We start from the raw sequence: 22,546 nt of genomic DNA, 5'->3' as shown, positions 1-22,546 counted from the left end.
AAAAGTTCTTTTTTTAAGACAATAACAACATCACCATCTTTGATTAAAAGCAGCTAACTGACAGTACAAGCGGTTTGGGGGGGGTCAGATTGTGAGTACAGAGTCGCTTTAAGAGAACTAGGTGGGAAAGAAGCTTTTTGACCGACCATAGATGTAGATTATTAAAAGCAAAGTTGTGTTGATTAGCAAAGTCATCAGTCTGTACAGTGTTTAGGCAAAGCAGAAAAAGTTCATGGCTCAATATTTTTGGTAAAATTACATAAGCTTATGTTGAGAGAGTAATCACAGTTCTTGTCATGTGAGAATTCTTTATTTACCGCTTCACTGGAATGGGAACTTGTATTTGATATTTCTACCATTCGACCCTTTAAAAATACAAAACATAATGTGTTAATGCAAAGAATCAATTGATGGAGAGCTAACATCATCATGTATCAAAGACGCAAAAATACCATTAAAACTTGCAATCTTAGGCCATGTTCACACGGCGTATTGTACCGACCGGGTCACGGAGCGGCCGGTCTCTGCAAAGATCATCCCGGCCGGTACTTCAGTACCGGCAGGATGATCTTTATGGCCGTAGAGTGCGTGCCCGCATCAGAATTCCCTATAGCACACTATGAAGCTAGCTTTATAGTGTGCATTGACATGGTTTTCTATGGCCGCTATTCAATGAATAGCGGCCGCAAAAAACTGACATGTCAGTTGTTTGCGGCGCCACTTGGGATCCCAGCCGTAGCGTATACTATGTGTATACGCTCCAGCCGGGATTCCATAGAAGAACATGCAGTGTGTCTCTTCGTACAAAGTACAGCCGCTGTTGACGACTGCAACAATGGCCGTACTTTTACTCTTTGTGAACATAGCCTTAAGGAAGTAAAGGACAATGCCTAGACAAATCTAACAGATAAAAACCATACATTATGTCACAGTGATATAATGCCTTCCACTAAATTCTTCTTAATACAGGTAAATGCCACAAACTTACTCTTATTGGAAGATATCATACACCTCTATGCCATCTTCCACCCTCTGTGTGTATTTCATTTTAGTGCCTGGATTTGATTGGGGTTGATCTACACATTATGAGGTATCACATGGTGTCCTGCTCCTAGGACCCCCAGAAATCTACTGCAAACTGTGGGGGAGCCTGGCACAAAGTGTTCAATGGGTTTTTCCATCTTGTAAAGTTATTTACCATTTAATCAAAAGGGTGCAGATTGGCATTGCAGTGAATTATTCCTGTGATCAAACAATCACAAGTCTCATAGTGGGTCAGGAAAATAAGATGTAACAGTATAAATAAATAAATAAAATACTTAATCCCCACAACCCCAATGGAAATAATCAATGTAGCACAAAAAAAAAATCCATGGCATGGTAGCTGTGGCAACCCAAGGCTTCACTAATACAGCAATCTGACAGGCATAGTATGCTGCAGTACACATTGGTACTGCAGTATATTATTCCTGTGATCAAACAATCACATAGTTAAGTAAAAAAAAAAAAAAAATAAACAAGCACACAATCCCTATGTCTCCAATGCAAATACAAGTACATATATTTTGTATCGCCACATAACAATGCTGGCAATAAAATTATCACATGATTTAACCCACACAGTAACCACAGAAAATTAAAAGTTAGAAAAATGCTAATTTTGGTAATTTTGCAAAATGTGGGTGTTTTTCAAGAAAATTGTAAGGATATCGGACAAAATTTACCACTAACCTAAGTACCTAAGTAAGTACGATACGTAACGAAAAATAATCACTACGATAAGTTAAAGCATTATTAAGCTATAACTACATTAAGTGAGACAGGACACATTTCAAAATTGAGCAATGGTCCTTAACCCCTTAGCGACCCATGACGTACCTGGTACGTCATTGTGCCGCGGGGGGTGTTCAGAGCGGGGTCCCGCCGGGACCCCGCTCTGAATGGCACCGAGCCCAGCTGCAATCTGCAGCCGGGCAGTGCCTCTATTAGCCGGCGCGGGTCCCGTTGCCGCGCCGGCTAATTAAGCACTTCAATGCAGCTGTCAAACCTGAAAGCTGCATTGAAGTGCTTCATGCACAACATCCCTGGTGTCTAGTGGGTCTGATCTCCCCCCCCGCGATGCGATCACGGAGGGAAGATCCGTTCTTCTGGCTGGCACTCAGCGTGGCACTGACGCTGATCCCGGCTCGGCAATAGATTGCTATGGCCTGCAGCAGGCCACAGCAATCTATGACCGATCTAATCAATCTTTGCTGTGTATATACACAGCATTGATCTTTATGAGAGATCATTGCTGAGGATATACAAGTCCCCCAGGGGGACTTCTAGTTGATGTAAAAAAAAAGTAAAAAAGTGTTTTTATTACTAAAAAAATCCCCTCCCTTTTCCTCCAAATCACCCCCCTTTTCCCATTTTATAAATATAAATTAATAAATAAACAAATAAATAAACATATTTGCTATCGCCGCGCACATAGTCGCCCGAACTATTAAATTATCCCATTCCTGATTGCGCATGGTAAACGGCGCCAGCGCAAAAAAATTCCAAAGTGCAAAATTGCGCATTTTTGGTCGCATCAAATCCAGAAAAAATGTAATAAAAAGTGATAAAAAAAGTCGTATATGTGCAATCAAGGTACCGATAGAAAGAAGACATTATGGCGCAAAAAATGACACCTCACACAGCCCCATAGACCAAAGGATAAAAGCGTTATAAGCCTGGGAATAGAGCGATTTTAAGGAACGTATATTTGTTGACAATTTTTTGAATTTTTTAAAAGCCATCACATAATATAAAAGTTATACATGTTATATATTGTTGTAATCGTAACAACTTGAGGAACATATATAACATGTCAGTTTTACCATTGGGCGAACGGCGTAAATGCAAAACTCCCCCAAATCAAAACAAATTTGTTTGTTTTTTTCAATTTGACAGTGTAAATGATTTTTTTCCGGTTTTGATGCATATTTTATGGAAAAATAAAGCCTGTCATTGCAAAGTACAATTGGTTTCACAAAAAATAAGTGCTCATATAAGTCTCTAGGTGAAAAAATGCAAGCGCTATGGACTTTTAAACCTAAAAATGGAAAAAGCAAAAGCGCAAAAACAAAAATTGGCTTTGACCTTAAGGGGTTAAAGTGGTTGTCTTAGCCATCCTGTTGGGCTGTGGGAGACATGTCAGAACTATATATTTACTTGTCTGCTCCCGACACTGCTGGTCCCGAGCCAACCACTCCGTGCCGTTTCAGCATTTTGAAAGCATCTGGTGACATTCCGCTCCCACCAAAATTTGCTACTTAGCATAGAGTCTATGCTGACAAGTCATTTCCTATGGTAATGGGACATCATTAGATGTTATGAAAACACTGAAAGGGGTGGCTCTGGACTGGCAGTGGCAGGGGAGTGTGGCAGATATGTATACACTACTGGCATATCCCCTGCAGCCCCAGCAGCATGGCTAAGGGCCCTATTCCACGGGACGATTATCGTTCAGATCATTGTTAAATTGTTTGAATCTAAGCGATAATCTTGGTTGAATAGCAGTTAACGATTAACGACCGATCGAGAAATTGTTGATCATTTAATAAGACCTGGACCTATTTTTACCGTTGCTCGTTCGCAAATCGTTCGCATTGAATAAGACGTTGTTTGGTCGTTTGCAGTAGTGACGAGCGCAACAGTGACGACAAGACGACCGCAAGAGACCATAAGTAACAATTATCGTTCCATGTAAATGAGTAAACGATTTCAGGTCTTTCGCAATAGCGGTCGTTTGGATCGTTTATCGTTAGTCTAATTTTTTTTTCCCAGGCCATTTTCTATTTTTTGCAATCTGACCTGTCTTATTTAATGTGGTTATAGCTTTGTGATGCTTATTTGATTCTTATGTGATTTTGAGATTATTATTTCTTGACATACATTGGACGTTAGGTTAGTGATAAATTTTGACCCATGTCCTTAGTATGATTTTTTTTTCCAAGAACATCCCTTTGAGGCTAAAATCAGTACGTTCCTGAAGAAGTTAAGGCTTCAGTGCCGTACACACTGCCAAAAGCGGACATTTATTGCTGGATTACACCTGGGAACAAAACAGCTGAGAATGGCGTAAAAAATGCTTTCAACCTCTAAAAGTTTGAACACCTACAATAGCTAATAAAGATAAAATGTCCTGAAAAGATTTCCTTCTTCATTTCCTCCTAGTATGCACCATGCAGTCTACTATTGAGAAACATGTAAGTGCCTTTCACAAAGTGAAATACTGCAGATTACATTCATTCTGATCTATAGAGCATTTGTAAAGACCTTTACCCCGGATAAAATAACCACTTGTATACTCTAAATATATTTCTTTGTGCTGCACATGAAAATTGCTCCACTTACAAGCAAACATGCTCAGGCTGTTCAAAGAAGAAAGAAATGGTGATTATTGATTTTTATCCCCCATAAGTTGGCATTTATCATTATAGTGGCCTGATTGATCTCTAAGGATAAAGCGAAATTGCTTATTAGTTACTATTATAACTATAACTATAATTTGAAATATAGTATAATTTGAAATATAACTTTGATAAAATCTAATAAAAAAGAAACTAAATCTGTATAGGCTGAAGGTAAAAATTTAAAAGGAGACATATTAAAGCCCTCCGATGACAAAAGATAGGAAAAAACATCCGAATGCACTCACTGTGCAAATATTGTTCTTTATTTTCTTACATTTACATGCAATAGTCCATGCAGGCAGCGAGGACACCAACACCCTCCACTACCAGGAGTTGGTAGAAAACACATTAAGGCTATTTTCACACATGATCAAAATGATGGCCGCTTTATTGGATGTCAGCCATTTAACAGCAAAAAAAAAAAAAAAAAAAACAATTATTTTACAATAAAATGACTAAGGTTTTAACGGTGTGTGTGAACATAGCCAAAAGGTGCAAATAGATGAGTAAGAGGGGTCTCACACAGGGTTTTTTTTATTAGTTTTTCATTAAACTTAACCTAAGCATTTGCAGCACCTTTCAAAGTATCACTTTCCCTTGTATATATAATATGTGTTGACTTCAAATTGCTTTAATTTTATTTTCCTTACTCTTAAGGAGCTAAACATCCTTGACACTTGTGCAAAATATCATTCAGTTTCCAGTGCTCTGGTTATTTTTCTCTTCTCTGCTAAATAAATGTGACTTCTCACATTCCTCGCAAAGCTGCTGTTATTTCCCTCTGTCGCCTTAAAACATCTTTAGCACAATCTACTTTCCTGTCCACTTTCCTATAATCTATTTCCTTTGCTCCATTACTTTTGTCTGGTTATTAGCGTTAAAAAAATAACCCGTGGTCAGACTGGTAATGTGCTGGAGTTTCTAGGGGCGATAGTTAGGATAAGCTATAAAATCGAATTGCGATTGACTGTTTATATCTCCCCTACTCAGTCATTCAGGGACATGAAGGCTTCACTAATTAACCCCACATTCTGCAGATAGATAGATAGATAGATAGATAGATAGATAGATAGATAGTTTTTCTATCTATCTATCTACACATTTTAAATATATTGAGAGTCTCTTTTAGCAGACATTTTGTAATATAATTAGATATTAGGATCGGGGCAAAACAATGGTAGTTGTGTTACCACGCTTAACGTGTCACTGTCATTATAAATTTCAAAATCCAAATCAACAGTAGAAGTAAGGTAAAGAAGGTTTGCAATATAGATTAATTTTTTCTGTTATCATGCTGTAAAACAAAGCTATACTTACCAGAAATCCAGGTTCAGTCTCCGGAAAGCAGATTTTTAGACTTGTGCTGGTTGAAAAAAAAAAAACAGACTAAATACAGGAATTCCAGGCAGTACAAAGTGTCTCAATGTCCATCAATCATATGACTGCCTTCTCTGTGAGCACACAGATGGCCTGGGAAACATCAGACTTCCTGTTCTCTGACTCTTTGAGAAAAAAAAAACAGTCAGAACACAGGAAGTGCCGTGTTTTCCATGATAAAAAAAAAAAAGAATGTAAATTGCAAACTTGCCTTATATCACATCTACTTTTGATTTACATTTTGAAAGTTATAACGACAGTGACGCTTTAAGCACAAAGTACCAGTGGGGCCTGTGCTACTTCATGCCTATCCAGACTGAAATTAGAGACCAAATTTCTCCACTGCTAATTATATTACAGTGCAATAGAGTGCAAGTATAATTTAGGTTATCATCTGCCCTAAGTTATTGCAGGCTGTCTGATTTGTGGTTTTATAGTGGACTACGCGCATGGACTACACCAGCCACATGTTAGATATTAGTAAATAGGATTTTGTTAAATCAGTGTCTACTTGTTGCTTTTCATAATTTTTTTTCCTATTGATAATAGTTTACAATTGTATTTGTTTTATTGTTACTTTTTTTTTGGGGGGGGGGGATTTTTTTTTTCTTTAGTTTGGAAGCATCTACACTTGACCTTTAGGTTAGGTTGACACTATATAAAAATAACAGCCGTTATTTATAACAACAGCCACTTTTGCTACATATATATATCCTGTTAACCTCTTAAGGACATATGACGTATGTCCTATCACGTCTGATCGCCGTGCCCGCTAATTAGCTAATCGGAGGCAGCTGTCAAAGTTGACAGCTGCCTCCGATTACCGGAGGCAACCTTTCCCTGGGGTCCCGGAGGAGCGATCTCCGTTACTGATGCTGGCCGGGGACTCGTCCAAGATGGCGCCGTCCCCGACACTCATTTACTTCCGTCTGCAGCAGCTGGAAGTAAACGAGTGCCTATCTCATTGATCTCTGCAGCATATCTATGCTGCAGAGATCTCAATGAGAGATCAAAGTATATATACTAGAAGTCCCCTAGGGGGGCTTCTAGTATATGTGTAAAAAAAAAAAAAAGTGTTGTTTATAGTAAAAAGCCCCCTCCCCTAATAAAAGTCTGAATCACCCCTTTTCCCAGGTTTTAAATAAAAGTAAACAAATAAATAAATAAACATGTTTGGTATCGCCGCGTGCGTAATCGCCCGAACTAATGATTAATCACAATTCTGATCTCGCACGGTAAACTGCGTCAGCGCAAAAAAATCCCAAAGTGCAAAATTGCGCATTTTTGGTTGCATCAAATCCAGAAAAAAAATTATAAAAAGCGATCAAAAAGTCGTATATGCGCAATCAAGGTATCGATAGAAAGAACACATCATGGCGCAAAAAATGACACCTGACACAGCCCCATAGACCAAAGGATTAAAGCGCTATAAGCCTGGGAATGGAGCGATTTTAAGGAACGTATATTTGTTAACAATGGTTTGAATTTTTTATAGGCCATCAGATACAATATAAGTTATACATGTTATATATCGTTTTAATCGTAACGACTTGTGGAACATGCATAAAAAGTCAGTTTTACCCCAGGGTGAATGGCGTAAAAACACAGTTCCCCCAAATAAAAGAAATGCGTTTTTTTTTTTCAATTTCACCACACTTTGAATTTTTTCTGGTTGCAAAGTGTACCAAATGCAAAAATTCAGCCTGTCATTGCAAAGAACAATTAGTGACACAAAAAATAAGGGCTCATATGGGTTTCTAGGTGGAAAAATGCAGGTGCTATGGCCTTTTAAACACAAGGAGGAAAAACCGAAAACACAAAAACGAAAATGGGCCCCGTCCTTAAGGGGTTAAGGGATTTTCTCTGCAAGCACCTATATCATTTCAGTGGATATGCGGCTCTACTAGATAGATAGATAGATAGATAGATAGATAGGTCATAGTTATAAAAGATGGCCGTCATTCTTGCTACGTACATATCTAGAAATACCTTGAACTGTAGAATTGTTTCCAGGAAAGCTTTTTCTGTGTTTGGATGCATTAGAGCGTTTATCCTATTCCGGGCTTTCTGTCTGGATAATAAACAAAAATCACCCTTTCCTATAAAGTAACTAAAGTGCCCTGTGCTAAGGACCATGAAGAAAATTGTATTTAAGGAAAGAATGATCTTTTTTTTCTATATTTCGCTTTGGCTATAAACTTGATCAGATACAAAGCTAAACTCAATGCGCAGTGATGTGCTTGTTGATTTATTACATTACTAGGGCTTAGTTCCATGGACCATTTTGTTTTATAAATCTGACATCTTAAATGAATTCTCTTTCGGTAAATCTATTCTCTGTATATTTTATCTCTTTCCCACCAAATAAAAGAAGATTAGGTAATTCTGAAAATTAAATAGGAGTTTGAGGCTGTAGGAAAAAGTACTGGATGGTAAATTCTCACTGACAGATTTAAACCTTGTAAAACTAAGCTTGGAGGGATTTCTGTAGTAAACAAGGCACAAACTTATTCCATGGAATTATCTGAAGAAGAGCGACAAAATCCTAAAATGACAAAGTTGTGAATGAATCATTGATGCAGCAAGAGCTAGGTGTGCAAATACTGCTGAATCTATTAAGACAGGATTTTTATATGGTGGTCAAAATAAATGGTACTAAAGTAAGATGTCTAAATTTTTATAGTAGTGCACGTTTTTTATAATATGTTTAGGGGGAGATTTATCAAAGGGTGCAAAATTTAGACTGGTGCAAACTGGCCACAGCAACCAATCACAGCTCCTCTTTCATTTTACCAGAGCTGGAAGTTGAGCTGTAATTGGTTGCTGTGGGCAGTTTGCACCAGTCTAAAATTTACACCCTTTGATAAATCTCCCCTTTAGTGCATCCTTAATTGTCTGTATGCCATACACTGAAGTCTGGGGGGCAAACATCCACTTCCATTTTATTCTCGGAACTCCATAGTCTTTTAATTAAAAGAATAATATGAATATGGATATACACAAATATTAGCATTAAAACTACCTGCCTAATTTTGTGTACTCCCCCTCAAGCCAACTCTAAACTGTTCAAGACCTTCAAAGGTGTCCTGGGGTATCTGGCACCAAGATGTTAGCAGCAAACTTATTAGGTCATAAAGGTAAGGTGCATCCTCTGTGGCTCTGACTCCACAGATTCTTGATGCAGTATGATAATTTTGGGAATTTTTAGACCAAGTCCTAATATACCAGGTGTGTGACCTCCATGTATCAGGCTTGTTCAGATTACGTTAAATTTGGAGGCCAGGTCAACACTAGGGATGAGCAAATATCCCTATGTTCGGTTCGGATCCCGATCAGGAACATAAAAAAAAAAACACTGTGTGTTGGTTTGTGTTTGCGTTCAAACGAATGTACAGTAAAAGATTTTGGTCAACGCACATGCATACAGATTATCAGGTGCAAAGTGTAAATTACACAGTTGTGTACATTCAAATATGTTCGAAAATTATTGTTATAACCATCCCAATCATCAAACAAATTGTTCGTGATCGGCGAACACGAACAATTAATGTCATGTTTGTACAAACATATGAACATATATGAACATGTTGCTCATCACTAGTGAACACTTATCATCTTCAGCCCATCCCTGAACAGTTTTTGCAGTGTGACAAGGCACATTATCCTGCCTAAAGAGACCACTGCCAGCTGGGTATACTTTTGCAATGAAGAAGGGTACTTGGTCTGCAACGTCTGCAACAATGGTTAAGTCTAAATTGTTGAATTAACATCCAAACGAATGCTAAGACCCACAGTTTTCCAGCAGAGCATTTCGTAAAGCACAGCTTTTGGCCACACAGTAAGCGGCGCTGCTCACCTGCACACTAAATTTGGTAATATCATTTTTTTTTAATGTGTTGGCACAATAAAACATCTTAAAAAATGTTTTTGTGTTGCTGCACTCAAAGACCACTAACATTTTTATTTTCCTGTTGTCAAAGCAGTAAGGAGGCCTAGTTTTTGAAGATTTGAACATCTGCCTCTGTTATTCTGGCCATTGCAGTAAGGGTGTCACATGCTGCTGACGAATATTGCTCCAGAAATGCTTAACATGAGCATGATGAATTTTTACGTTAAGGACCTCACACTAGTCATGAGCTAATAGTGAGATATTCGATATTCGTACGAATATTATTTTGACGTGACGTCTCAAGCCCCTGCAGAGACCAGGAAACGGCCAGCCAGTGCGGACCGGAGCGGCACAATTCCGGACACGACGTTGGAACCCAGGAGGTAAGGGGACATCATTGCCTTCATCCACCTCCTTCCCGCCCATAGGCAAAAAAGCCATCCAGCCCGGAAGTACCCCTTTAACTACTTGTGAGCCACCATTGCCTTTTAACCCAGAGTATCCCAGCTATTAAAATTAAGTAACTAATTATAGTGTTTACATCTGATTAAGCCTTTATTAAATTTTCATGATTTTACAACTTTTATTAAAGTATATTGTTGGGGGGGGGGTTACATGTCAAGGCTACAACTCAAACTGTGATTCTTCATCTTTTCTGTAGAGTTTTGTAGAGTTGGAGAAATGGAAACCAGTTCTTAAAAAACTATTTATTTTAGATGAAGGTTTTACAGTTTCATAGCTATCTGGACTATTCAATAAAATATTTTTTTTTATTGTTGCTTTGCTTAGAAACCTTTTATAGAACCCTGTCCTTCGCATGTATCATGATTTTTAGCATGTTGTTTTGCTCTGGTTTACTTTGTGCTGTTTGAACAACAAAATGTTGTGTGTATAGATAAGCTAAGCAAATTTACAGCGATTTGTTACCAAATTCACTAAACATGGTGGCCAAGATGGCGGCCGCACATGTTAGCTTACAGTACAGCCACTTGGCGGGAGCAAGGGACTATCCATAATCCTTTGTGCCTCATCCAATTACCTGCAAGTCCCACTATGATGTCAGCACCTTCCCCTCTATATATAGGGTGATTCGCTTCCTGGAGGAGGGTAGCCAGCTGTGTGTGTAATGCAGAGTACTTTGCAGCAGGCAGTTAGAGCAGAGCAAGGAGAGAAATAAAAACAGAGAAGGACAATGAAGAGAGAATAGGAGGGTAGATTGTGAGTAGATTGCTTAATTGTGGGTGGTATTCTGTGGCAGCTGGGAAACCAGTGTCCAATATACCAAGTAACTAGGTGCTGGTTTTGTTCATTATACCAAGCCACTGGGTACTGGTTTTGTGCATTATAGTAAGCCAATGGGTGCTGGCTGGGCATTATACTAAGTCACTTGGTGCTGGCCAGGCATTATACCAAGTCACTGCGTATGCATTATACCAAGTCACTGGGTGCTGGCTGTGCATTATACCAAGTCAATGGGTTCTGGCTGGGAATAACAATTTACTGGGTGCTGGTATTGTGCATTATACCAAGTCAATGGGTACTGGCTGGGAATAACAATTTACTGGGTGCTGGTATTGTGCATTATACCAAGTCACTGGATGCACAGCATACCAAGTCACTGGGTGCTGGCTGGGCATTATATGAATTCTCTGGATGTACATTATACCAAGTCACTGGGTACTGGTCGTGCACAAGCTGCTGGAGGCACACAATGAGCTGCATTTTTATTTTGTGGCGTTTTTCTCTCCTTTCTGGCGTTTTTGAGGCTGTGTGGCAGCTTTCCAAAATCGCAGCATGCTGAGGGTTTGGCTTTTTTTTGTTATTTTTTGCAAACTGCAGCGTTTTTCTCCCATAGACTTCAATAGAAGTCTCCAGCTCCACTAAAAAATGCCATAGCTTATGCATACAGCGGTTTTTAGTGGCAATTTTCAGGGAGAAAAGCACCACTGTCTGATCCCCTGGGGGTTAACTTATCCCTCTGTGAATCAGACTGTGGTCCAGGGGATGACAGTCTGGTACCCAGGGGGTTAAATGAACTCCATGTGGACCAGACTGTGCTCCTTTCTGGGAGGGGGGCAGGGGGACTCTTAATTTACCCTACGGTCTTCTCCCCGGCTTCTATCAGCAGCTGCAGCAGGAACCACTGCTTCAGCCGCTGATTGGCCGATGCTGGGGTGGATAATTTGAAGAATCAGGGCCTGGCACACTTGTATATCAGTGTGCCAGGCTCTGCTGAAGAAAGAAGACATCGGTGGTGAGTATAAATATGGCCCCCTTTCTCCCCCCATCACTGTACCCATCCCAGCAAGGAAGAGGGGCAGTTATCCTTGCTGGGATGGGTACATTGTGACATCAATGTGGCCCCCATGAGGTTAATTGAGGATTCCATGCATCCTTACTTAACCCCCTGAGGGCCACATAGTTCAGTCTGGCATGCAAGGGATTAGGTATTGATGCCATGCATCAATACTTAAACCCTTGTGTTTCATAATGTAAGCAGCAACTGCAAAGATGCTGCCTACTGTAAGGTGCAGAATACCTGTCACAATGATGGGTGTTCTGCTCCTGGCCTTTTTGGGTGTTTTTTCCCCAGATATCGGTATCCTGTGGATTATGTTGGATTCATTGGATAAAGTTGATGACCAGCTTGGATTTTTTTTTGTAAGGTCAACGAGGGGTGTGGGTGTGTGCTTTTTTAAATAAAATACTTTTCTCTATTGTGTTGTGTTTATCTTTACTTTCAGACTTAGTAGTGGAAGCTGTCTGATAGACAACATCCATTACTAAGTTTGGGCCTAGTGTTAGCCGATATAAAATGGCTAACACTAACCTCCCAATATTACCCCAGTATCCAAAGACATCAGGGGTACTGGGAAGAGCCGGCTACCAGTAGTCCTGAAGCTTCAAATGTGGCACTCCTGGACTGGGCGATAGCAAGCTGGTATAATTAGGCTGGGAAGGGCCTAAAAAATGGCCCTCCCCACCTTGATACAACTAGGCTGCTGCTATTTGGTTTTTTAACCCGGCTGGTTATGGAAATAGGGGGAACCCTATGCGTTTATTTTATTTTTATTTTTTTTATTATTTATTTATGGGGGGAAAAAAACGCATAAGGTTCCCCCTATTTCCATAACCAGCTGGGTAAAAAAACAAACAGTGGTTGGTCAAGAGTGCCCCATGTAAATTGCGTTAGGCAGGAAAAGGGGTGAAGCAAGCTTAAGAGCTGAGCCCACTCCATACATAATGGCTTTCAGCTGCCAATGATTGACGTCAACAATTCCTCTAATGTCAGCCATTTAGCTTTTTAAATGCTGTGACCAATGCTGTGGCTTATACAGGCTTTTCTTGCAGAGCACTCGTCTAACTGTCATATCATTGTATAGATCAGTATTAGCAATCTAATGATTGCTCATGACAGTTACCTTAAAGTGACTCTGTACCCACAATCTGCCCCCCACAAACCGATTGTACCTTCTTATAGCTGCTTTTAATCCAAAATTTGTCCTGGCATCCGCTTGGCAGGTGGTGCAGTAATTGTCCCAAAAAACAACTTTTAATCTTGCATCCCTGTGTCAAATTGGCGTGGCCTAGAGTGTCTATGCCCTAGGCCTGCACCGCATCTCCGTCCCTCCTCCCTGCCCTTTTTACTATTAGGAATGCACCAGACAGGATGTTTCCTAATCATGACTTGTCCAAACACTGCACATGTGCTGGATCATTAAAGCACCTGTGCAGTGTTAAGGCAAATGATAAATAGAAAAAACCTGCCCTAGGGCGTTCCTAATGGTAGAGAGGGTGGGGAGGAGGGACGGAGAGGCGGTGCAAACCTAGGGCACAGACACTCTAAGCCACACCAGTTTGACACAGGAATGCAAATTTAAAAGTTGTTTGTAGGACAATAACTGCATCACCTGCCATACAGACCCAATCGTTAAAGGTGTTCAGAGGGGGGCCGCGCGGCGAGCCCACTCTTAACTTATGCGATCCTGGGTGCTATCTGCAGCCCAGGACCGCTGCAATTAGCGGGTACGGTCCGATCGCTGTACCCTCTAGTTAGCCTTTTAAATGCAGCTGTCAAAATTGAGGAGTGATCCATGCAACTATACCCGACCGGGGTCTGCGCCATAATGGCGCTGATCCCGCCTCGGCATTCTATTGCTCTCGACTGCAGCAGCCAAGAGCAATAGAACATAGATCTCATTGACTTATGCAGTATATAAGAGATCAGAGTTGTAATACTGGAAGTCCCCCAGGAGGACTTCTAGTAAGTATGTATTTTTTTTTTTTCCAAATTTCCCCACACATTTATTTATTTATTTATTTTTTTGTTATGCAAAAATTAAGCCTTTCATTGCAAAGTACAACTAGTGGTGGAAAAAATAAGGGTTCATGTGGGTCATCTAGGTAAAAAAAAATGCAAGTGCTATGGCCTTTTAAGCACAAGGAGGAAAAAACGAAAGCGCAAAAATGGAAATTGGTCTGGTCCTTAAGGGGTTAAAAATCTTAAAAAACAAGATCTGTATAAAAAACATTAGTAGCAATTTTAAAGATACTTGGATTATAAATTTTCATTAAAAATAGAGAAACTCACCACATAAAATTTATATACAGTTATTAAACAGCACAACCTGAGCAACAGAATAACTGTACGGAAATAATGTGGCTTGCCATGGTTTTCCAAGCTGATAACAGCTGGTCACTTGGATTGGGAAATGTCAGATATGATTAGCTGATTGTTGAATCAATAAGGGCCTTATTAAATGGCTCCACCTTGGGCCCCTCTTTTAGATCAAACTCATTTGCAGTGCCTTTACCTGGATCAAGCATTGGATGGAGAGGGACACACAAATAGATGCTGGATCGATTCCGTGGCCATTTGCTCTTATAATTTATCAGCTGTAGATCACCTGTTACATACCCCTGTGACTTTTTAATGGGTCTAAATGACCCAACCAACTGACTAAAGAGTTTGATTGCTTATCAACTGATCTCTGGCCCTGTGTAATAAACTAGCCCTGTGTAATATCTACTTTGGACAATCTTTTTTGTTTTTTGGGGACCCTGTGTAATAAATACTGTAGATGTGCTGTGTTTTCCATAGTTAGTTATACTCTTATACTCTCTGTAACTGATCTCTGTTGTGGCTGATGGGTGAAAGTTCCAATTTAAGAATAGCCCTAATGTGGCATTGGCAAATAGTGGATCTAAACCAGAAACAACAGCTGAAGCTTAATTAAAAAAAATATATATATGCAAAGTTTCGACTAGAAAACATGACTTTCCCATGAGAGCACTTGGAATTTTTGCTCTGAAATCACCTCGGCTTATAGCATATAGTATTCACTGGCAGCTCTCCGTGCCAACTAGATATAACTACTGGTTTGTTTATCTTCTTTCTTATAAAATGCTCAGTATACTGTGAAACTGTTATTTTTTTCTTTCTTTGCTGCAAGTTCTGAAAGTGAGAAATTCCCAATACTATTGTCATCTGAAGCAGAGCCATCAGCTCTACTGACTAGAGGTACCTTACTGTCTGCCAACTCACTTATTCCCTAAGAAACAAAAGTTAGCCAAACCAGCTCTGGTCAGGTTAGTGAGAGCCATTTGGGAGAGCATGTCTTGTTCCTCTGCAACATCTGTTCCAAAAATGAATCTTTACTGTGATAGAGTTGCTGAAACATAGGAAAGTAAATAAGCTCCTCAGAATCAATTGAAAAAATAAATACAGGAATGGACTGCAATAGCCCCAGACTATAATTTTGATTTGTTTTTACTGATTAAAGTTTACTGCAACATTCTATTTTTTAATGTGTTTCAATTTATTTATTTATTTAAATTTCTAGTATGGAGGCAGCCATCTTGCCTTTAACAACATTTAATGACCTGCTTTATGACAAGCTTCATCTAAATACTGGTGTCACATTTTACTGTACTCCTGTCTGTCTTAATAAGAAGGACACTGCAGGGAAATCTGTGCAGAACAAGAAGTTCTAGCGGGCAAAATTGAAACAGCTACAACTAGAGCTGTGGATCCGCTGTACCACCACTAGTGATGACGTAAGCTGTACCAGGTAGCAGAGTCTAAGGGGCCGCTGGTCTTCATTAGTGCCTGCTGCAAGGCGGGACATGCTTTGGCAGGTGCCCCACTGCGGTGGGTGAGGTGCAGCTGGAGACACAAAGTCAGGCAGGGACACAGCAGGCCTCATGGCTTGAACAACAGGCAGCAGGAATCACAGGCTTGAATCACAGGCAGGAATCACGGGAAAGCTGGGACCACATGCTAATTGGAAGCATACAGAGGCTCCAACAACTATGGCAGGGCAGGGCTGCAATTTATAGAAGTAAGCTGCTTAGGCAGCAGCCAATCATTGGCTAGGAGATGGGGACACACACGCTGGCCCAAAGAGAAAAAGGGAGGAGTCCGAGGGAGAAGGAAGTCACCGGCAAGCAAAGGGGAACATGTGGCAACTGCTGGAGATGAAAGCACAGCCGCGACCAGAGATGTAAGCATGGCCATGGGGGGCCATGGGAGTCAGTTAGCTATAGGTTCTACATTTTTGATCTTTTATCTTTCCTTTTCCCACATACATTTAATCAGAAGAATCAGTCAAGTTGAAAATCAACGACCCAGTCATTCTTTCCCCCGACCTCTGCCATTAGGGGAGAGTAAAGTCTATTGGATGGAAAAGTCAATACAGATGCAAACAGTTGGTAAGGACAACACCAACAGAGGGCACCTCTTACGGAATTCCCCTATAGCTGCACTGGTTGCACATTCGGAAGGTCTACATTTCAGATACCATCTCCAAGATGAAAAAGTATCACAATGCATAAGAACTAGTATTAAGATTGATGCTTTTAGAGAAAACTTGCTAAGACAGTCTGATCTATGTTGTTATATTATTCAGTTGTTGTAGTTTTTGTTCTCACATTAAAAGACCAAAGAAATAGAGACTCTACAATCCTCTATGCGCAGCAGAAAGTAATTGTATTTGCTTCAATCAGAAATAGAAGAACAGTACAAACAGATGATAAAACTTGTAAGAGGAGACAAACTCTTTTATGTTGTGTTATTAAAATCATCTCACAAAGCCATATCATTTCCACAGTACAGTACATGCTGATGTCTAGTGCATGATATCCTGACCACAGAAGATGGGAAAACCTTACAACCTGTTCTATTTCATCTCTGAAGAAACACAAGATATCATATTCTACAAGAAGCAGTATGTAAGTCCTCTATTCATTTAGCTTACCTATTGTATATTGTATATTATGATGTCATATTGTCTATAAAATAATAACATCAGGTGGAGAGGCAGATACGGAATGATGCAATGTTCTCAGTTTGTGGGGAGTCACATGACACATAACATCCACTTTCATGCCAATATATAATACATTATTTTATATTTCTTATATTTCTGTATTTAAAACAAAAGAAGATGTATTTACAAAAAAAAGCCTCTAAAAAATAAGAGCTGGAATCTTATTGATACTTCTCCCTCCTTTATCTTAGTTTGTTTGATCTGTATGCTAAGAGGCAAACATTGTACAGAAAATCACTCAATGAACTAAATGTAAGGCTGGGTTAACATGTTGGGGCCATGTTGCAGTGGCTGATAACTGTGCAATAAAAAAACTGCATATGGATTATCATAAATGTATTTGATATTGTGGCAAATACTGGTACAACATACACAAATACAACAAATACAAGGTACTCATGGACTTTTAATTAGTGGCACTCAATCGCCCCACACCTGTCTAAAGGACCCCAGTCTAAAGGTCCTTTTGTTTTGTGGGACATATAACTATTTTGAGTATGTAGTGTTTGTGTCCAATAGTCCTAAGTTAACTGTTACGGTTCTTGGAAAGTGAGGAGGAACACTGGTTTAATATGATCAGGACATCCGTGCATTAAAGCTCAACTCTGGCATTGCAATTTTTTTTTAGAAAATGTGATTACTTGTTGCTTAACTTTTGTGCCTTCTTCTATCTGTTTATCAAATGATGCCAACATAAAGTAGACCAATTCTAAATGTGAATTTTTTGAAATATTTAGGGGTGTGACTCTTTTTTACCACAAGCAGAGAATTTAGAATTCTGATAAATGCAAATTTTTCATGAAAAATTAGATTTTTTAAAAAAATTTAATTTAATGGTCAAAATATACCACTATCCCATAAAGTACAATATGTCACAAAAAAAAACAATCTAATAATCACTTGGATAGGTCCAAGCATCTCCAAGTTTTTGCAAAAGTGAGGCATTGGTGCTTAAAGGGGTTATCCGGTGAAATTTTTTTTTTTTTTTTTTCAAATCAACTGATGTCAGAAAGTTATATAGATTTGTAATTTACTTCTATTAAGAAATCTCAACTTTTCCCATACTTATTAGTTACTATAAGTCCTGCAGGAAATGTTGTATTATTTTCAGTCTGATATCTACTGACATCTGTGGCTGAGACAGGAACTCTGTCTCGTTTTTTTATGAATTCCCATAGAAAACCTCTCCTGCTCTGGACAGTTCCTGTCTTGGCCAGAGATGTCAGCAGAGAGCACTGTGTCAGACTGAAAATAAAACATTTTCTGCATGACAAAGCAGTAATAAGTATGGGGAGACTTGAGATTTTTTAAGAAGTAAATTACAAATCTATATAACTTCCTGACACCAGTTGATTTGAAAGAAAACGATTTTCGCTGAAAAACCCATTCAAAGCCAAATTATCCTTGTCTTGAAGGGGTTAAAGGAATGGAATATTACCATGGTTATCTGGTTAGGTAAAATATATGTTGAAATATTCCCCCTAGAGACTAACAATTAATTCCATGTCTTTATCTTTTCTGTCTCCTTCCCTCAGCTCTGAGCCTGCTGCATTCTGCTAAAGAGACAGAAAACTGTATCTGAGCTGTTAGTCCGTCACTGCTCTCAATCCCCTCCTCCCCACTCCCATCTGAGATGGCTGACATAAACAAGTCCCTATCTACAACATTGTAGCTTCTTTGCAATGCCAGGAGGAATAATTTGAGGTCAAGTTGCTGATGAACTGTGATAAACCCTCCCAGCATTATAGGTTGCTACAGAGTTGCAGATAGGGACTTGTTAACTTAGCCATCTCAGAAGGGAGGAGGAAATATGAGGTTGAGAGCAGAAACAGATTAACAGTTCCGAAATAGTTTTTTGTGTCTTTAACAGAAGACAGCATGCTCAAAAATAAGGTAATTGTTAGTGTCCAGGAGGGAGGATGATTCAACATATATTTTACTTAACCAGATAATGTCAGGGCCCCTGGGAACAAAGAGACACAGGACAAGTGGGCCCTATAGCTAACACCCCCAAAGCTGTCGCTACCTACTTGCCACAATCCGCCCTAAGATGGCGGCGAGCAACTGGGCGACGATCCCTGCGCTCAAATAAGTGCAAACACAGACAAGACACAGTACAGACGAACAAGGTACAATGACAGTAGACAAGGCAAAGTCACAAGACACCCAGAAGGACAGTACCAAGAAGGCAGCAAGAAATGGAGGACCAAACGAATGGAGGACGAAAGCCAGAGATGAAACAAGGTAAATGGATAAACATAAGCCAGAGATAGTAGCAGGATGAACTAAGGCCTAAGCAAGGTAACTAGAGGACAAGGCAAGGAACACTGAGGACTAAGGGAGAACACTGAGCCAAAAGACAAAGAAAGGCAATAACAAGCAAAGGGATCAGGAAACCAGGAATACAGATAATATGAAAAAAGGCAGAATCTAGCTGACAGACAAGCTGAACAAAGCTATCAAGAGCACAGACTGAAGGGAGGGAGAAGCTTATAAGGGAACAGAAGTCCCGGACTCCAAGCTGGTAGGTGGAGCAGGAGAAACACACAAGAGAATCACAGAAAGCCAGAGGTGAAGACCTGTCAATCACAACAAAGCAGAGACAATTAGTGAACAGACCACAACAAGAAAAGTGCAGGGAGAACTAAGAAAACATGGACCGGATCACAAAAGACTTAGGCAAAGAACAGAAGAAAACCAGGCACGACAGACTTGATGCCAAAAGTGCAGTCTTTGGCGCAGAGGTCGGATCTTTTGATGCCTTTTCGGGTACGATCATGACAGATAACCCCTTTAACAGGTAAATGGCAGTAAATCAGTAGGTTTTAAGTACTATGCAATGTAAACTTAAAAATATAAGGTTTTAGTTAATTAGATTTCATATTTTCATAATAAAAAAATAACAATTTCTATACACTTTTTTTATCCAATACTTTACATATGTCCCTAAAATACTGAAGTCCTGAAACTAAGAATACATTGGCATGAAGCGTTTTACACAGAGATACATTCTTTTTGGTAATACTGTACTTTGAAAGTGCAATATGTATGTGCAAAGTGTCAATTTCTGTCCCTTATGGTTTAGGTTTTTCTTATCAAAGGATACAGAATTTATAAGGATTCTTCCACTGAGACTTTTTCTGCCAATATGTAAAAAAATCCATGATGAAAAACAAGATGAATAAATGAATAACCCGCGGTGTAAATATGTTTATGAGCCTGCAGGAAATGAGTAACTTGTCTCTTAGTTCATTTGAGGTACCTGCTAAATCTGAAAAATAACATTTCTTAATCAGGAAATAATCCTATAAAGAAATTGGATTATATCTATCTATCTATCTATCTATCTATCTATCTATCTATCTATCTATCTATCAGTTAATCAAACAACCAATCAATCAATCAATCAATCAATCGTATCTCTCATATTGATCACTGGTCTATCTAGTCTATATTTCTATCCGTCCTTCCACTAATTTTCTCTTTTTTACATATTTGTCTGTCAATATCATTTTGGTAGCTATTGTTTTGATAAACCATCAATTTCTAACTCCTGGCACACCCATCTATGGTATCAGGTGACTGAAGATAAAACTGTAACCCCTACCATGTAGCTTGAACTCTATATCCATTAGTACACACAGTGCCATTTATTTTGTAGTGGCTGTACCAGGTATTGCAGCACTCAAGTCAATCAGACTGCACGGCTGGAATCAAATGTAGGCTACTTTGTCTGATAAATGATGAAGAGGGCACAGTAATTATTGGAAGCCACAGCGCCATTGTATATAAAATTATATTTTACCAGTATGTAAGTTATTGCACCATAAATAGAAGCTTAAATATTTTGTTACTGAACATAGGAAATGCTAAAACAGCACTTTTAGTGCTCTTTAAAATGGCTAATGAGTACCTCTGTGATAGGCGTCTCTACAGTCTCTTTCACAGACGTCGGCCGCTCTCTTGGCTGTGATGAGATGATGCTTACAGTGGGGGGTTGATTGTGTAACACTGAAGACAGGCAGAGCTGGACTGTTTCTTTTAAAGCTTTTAGTTGAGATTCCTGGGGGGAAAAAAAACTTTCATTCAAATGTTTGGCAATCTTATAATAATAATAATGCAAATATGTGAATTCTTTTGAGCACACCATTTCTAAATACAGTAGAATTACTATAATAATAGTAATTTGTTAATGCAATGACAGGTGCCATTTGGGCTGAATTAAGGGGAAACTGTCAGCTGTAATGTGAAAATCATGTAAAAATCTAAACTTGCATGTAAAAATCACACCAAAAACGCAGCGATAAAAACACAGCGTTAAAAACGCTGCAATAAGGTACGTGTGAAGCTACCCTTAGGCTTGTCACAAGGCATCAAGTCACCTGTTCTCCCAATGGTCAACACAGTATCATTAATGTTATGTATGTTCTGGGTCTTCAAGCCAACACACATAAGAAAACAAAAGGATAACATTTTTGAGTGATGTGGTTTAAGGTATCAAGACATTAGGACATTTTAAAATTAACCATAAACTTTAACATTTGAAGGGAATCAGTCAGCTGTAATTCAGGGTTTAAACAGCTGAAGGAGAGTTTACCTATGCTTCTAAAACATAAAAAAAAAATATATATATATATATTCTTCCATGCAAAGAGTCAAAAAGGCTTTTCCAAGCTCCTTAAGTGCAAGTGCTCATGAGTGTAACTCACTTTCTCTCTCACCCTTATCTCTGGAAGAATTCCCATGTTCCGTGTTCCTTACAGAACAGTGACGTGGAATGCCTGTAACGTAATGACAGCGCAGCACGGCTGATTCATTACAGTGTGGCACATATCTGTACAGTTCCCCTGCTGCCAGCATCTTATCACAGATGCTGCCCAGGTGGGGAAGAGTCCGTTACAGGCATTTCACGTCCGTGTTTTGTGAGGAACACAGAATGTGGGAATACAGTCAAACAGAAAAGTATGGTTAGGGCAGGGATGGGAAGATGAATGAGGAGGTGTTACAGCTCACAGCAGATCAAGAGCATGGGAAAGTCTTTCTGACTTTTTTGCTCTGAAGAAAGAAAAAAAAAACACAAACAATATATAAAATGTGTCTTGTGTGTCCTTGCTCTAACAGCTTTCTAACAGTATTAGTGGTTTTGAATGTGAATTGCAGCTGACAGATTTCCTTTAACCTGGGTTTTTTATTATTTCTCTAAGCACTGCTAATATTCCTAATTGTACCACATAATAATAAAAAGTGCTTACATTATCCAATGAGGCTGCTTCCATTTCTCTCTTTGCCACTGTTAACTTTAGCCCCAAATCTGTTAGTTGTTGTGCCTGTTAACGACAGAGACCAACCATAGTCATAGCGTCATGAGACACAAACAGAATCAGCCATTCATTGGGCTGTAATGTAAATGGCTGTGTAATTCCTAAACATGTATGGCCATTTATAATGTGCTATTTAATGAACTCATTATGAACTCACAGATGGTAGCTTAGAATCATGGCTCCCTCATT

The 22,546-nt window shown here is 39.3% G+C and overlaps 1 protein-coding gene across 1 annotated transcript in view; it reads right to left on the bottom strand.

Moving 5' to 3' along the window:
- Positions 1-230: 230 nt before the first annotated feature.
- The window catches only part of LOC138789278 (leucine zipper protein 2-like), a 152,399-nt gene continuing 130,083 nt past the window's right edge, over positions 231-22,546 (bottom strand). Inside the window, exons 9-11 of the mRNA XM_069967881.1 lie at positions 22,289-22,363; positions 20,950-21,099; positions 231-365 (exon numbers count right to left, since the gene is read on the bottom strand). Coding sequence (XP_069823982.1) covers positions 231-365; positions 20,950-21,099; positions 22,289-22,363 — 360 coding nt within the window. The remainder of the gene's footprint in view (positions 366-20,949; positions 21,100-22,288; positions 22,364-22,546) is intronic.

Source organism: Dendropsophus ebraccatus, chromosome 4 (assembly GCF_027789765.1).
Source record: "Dendropsophus ebraccatus isolate aDenEbr1 chromosome 4, aDenEbr1.pat, whole genome shotgun sequence".
Lineage (NCBI taxonomy): Eukaryota > Metazoa > Chordata > Amphibia > Anura > Hylidae > Dendropsophus > Dendropsophus ebraccatus.
The sequence above is the reverse complement of the archived record's forward strand: the minus strand, read 5'-3'. Positions and strand labels throughout refer to the sequence as shown.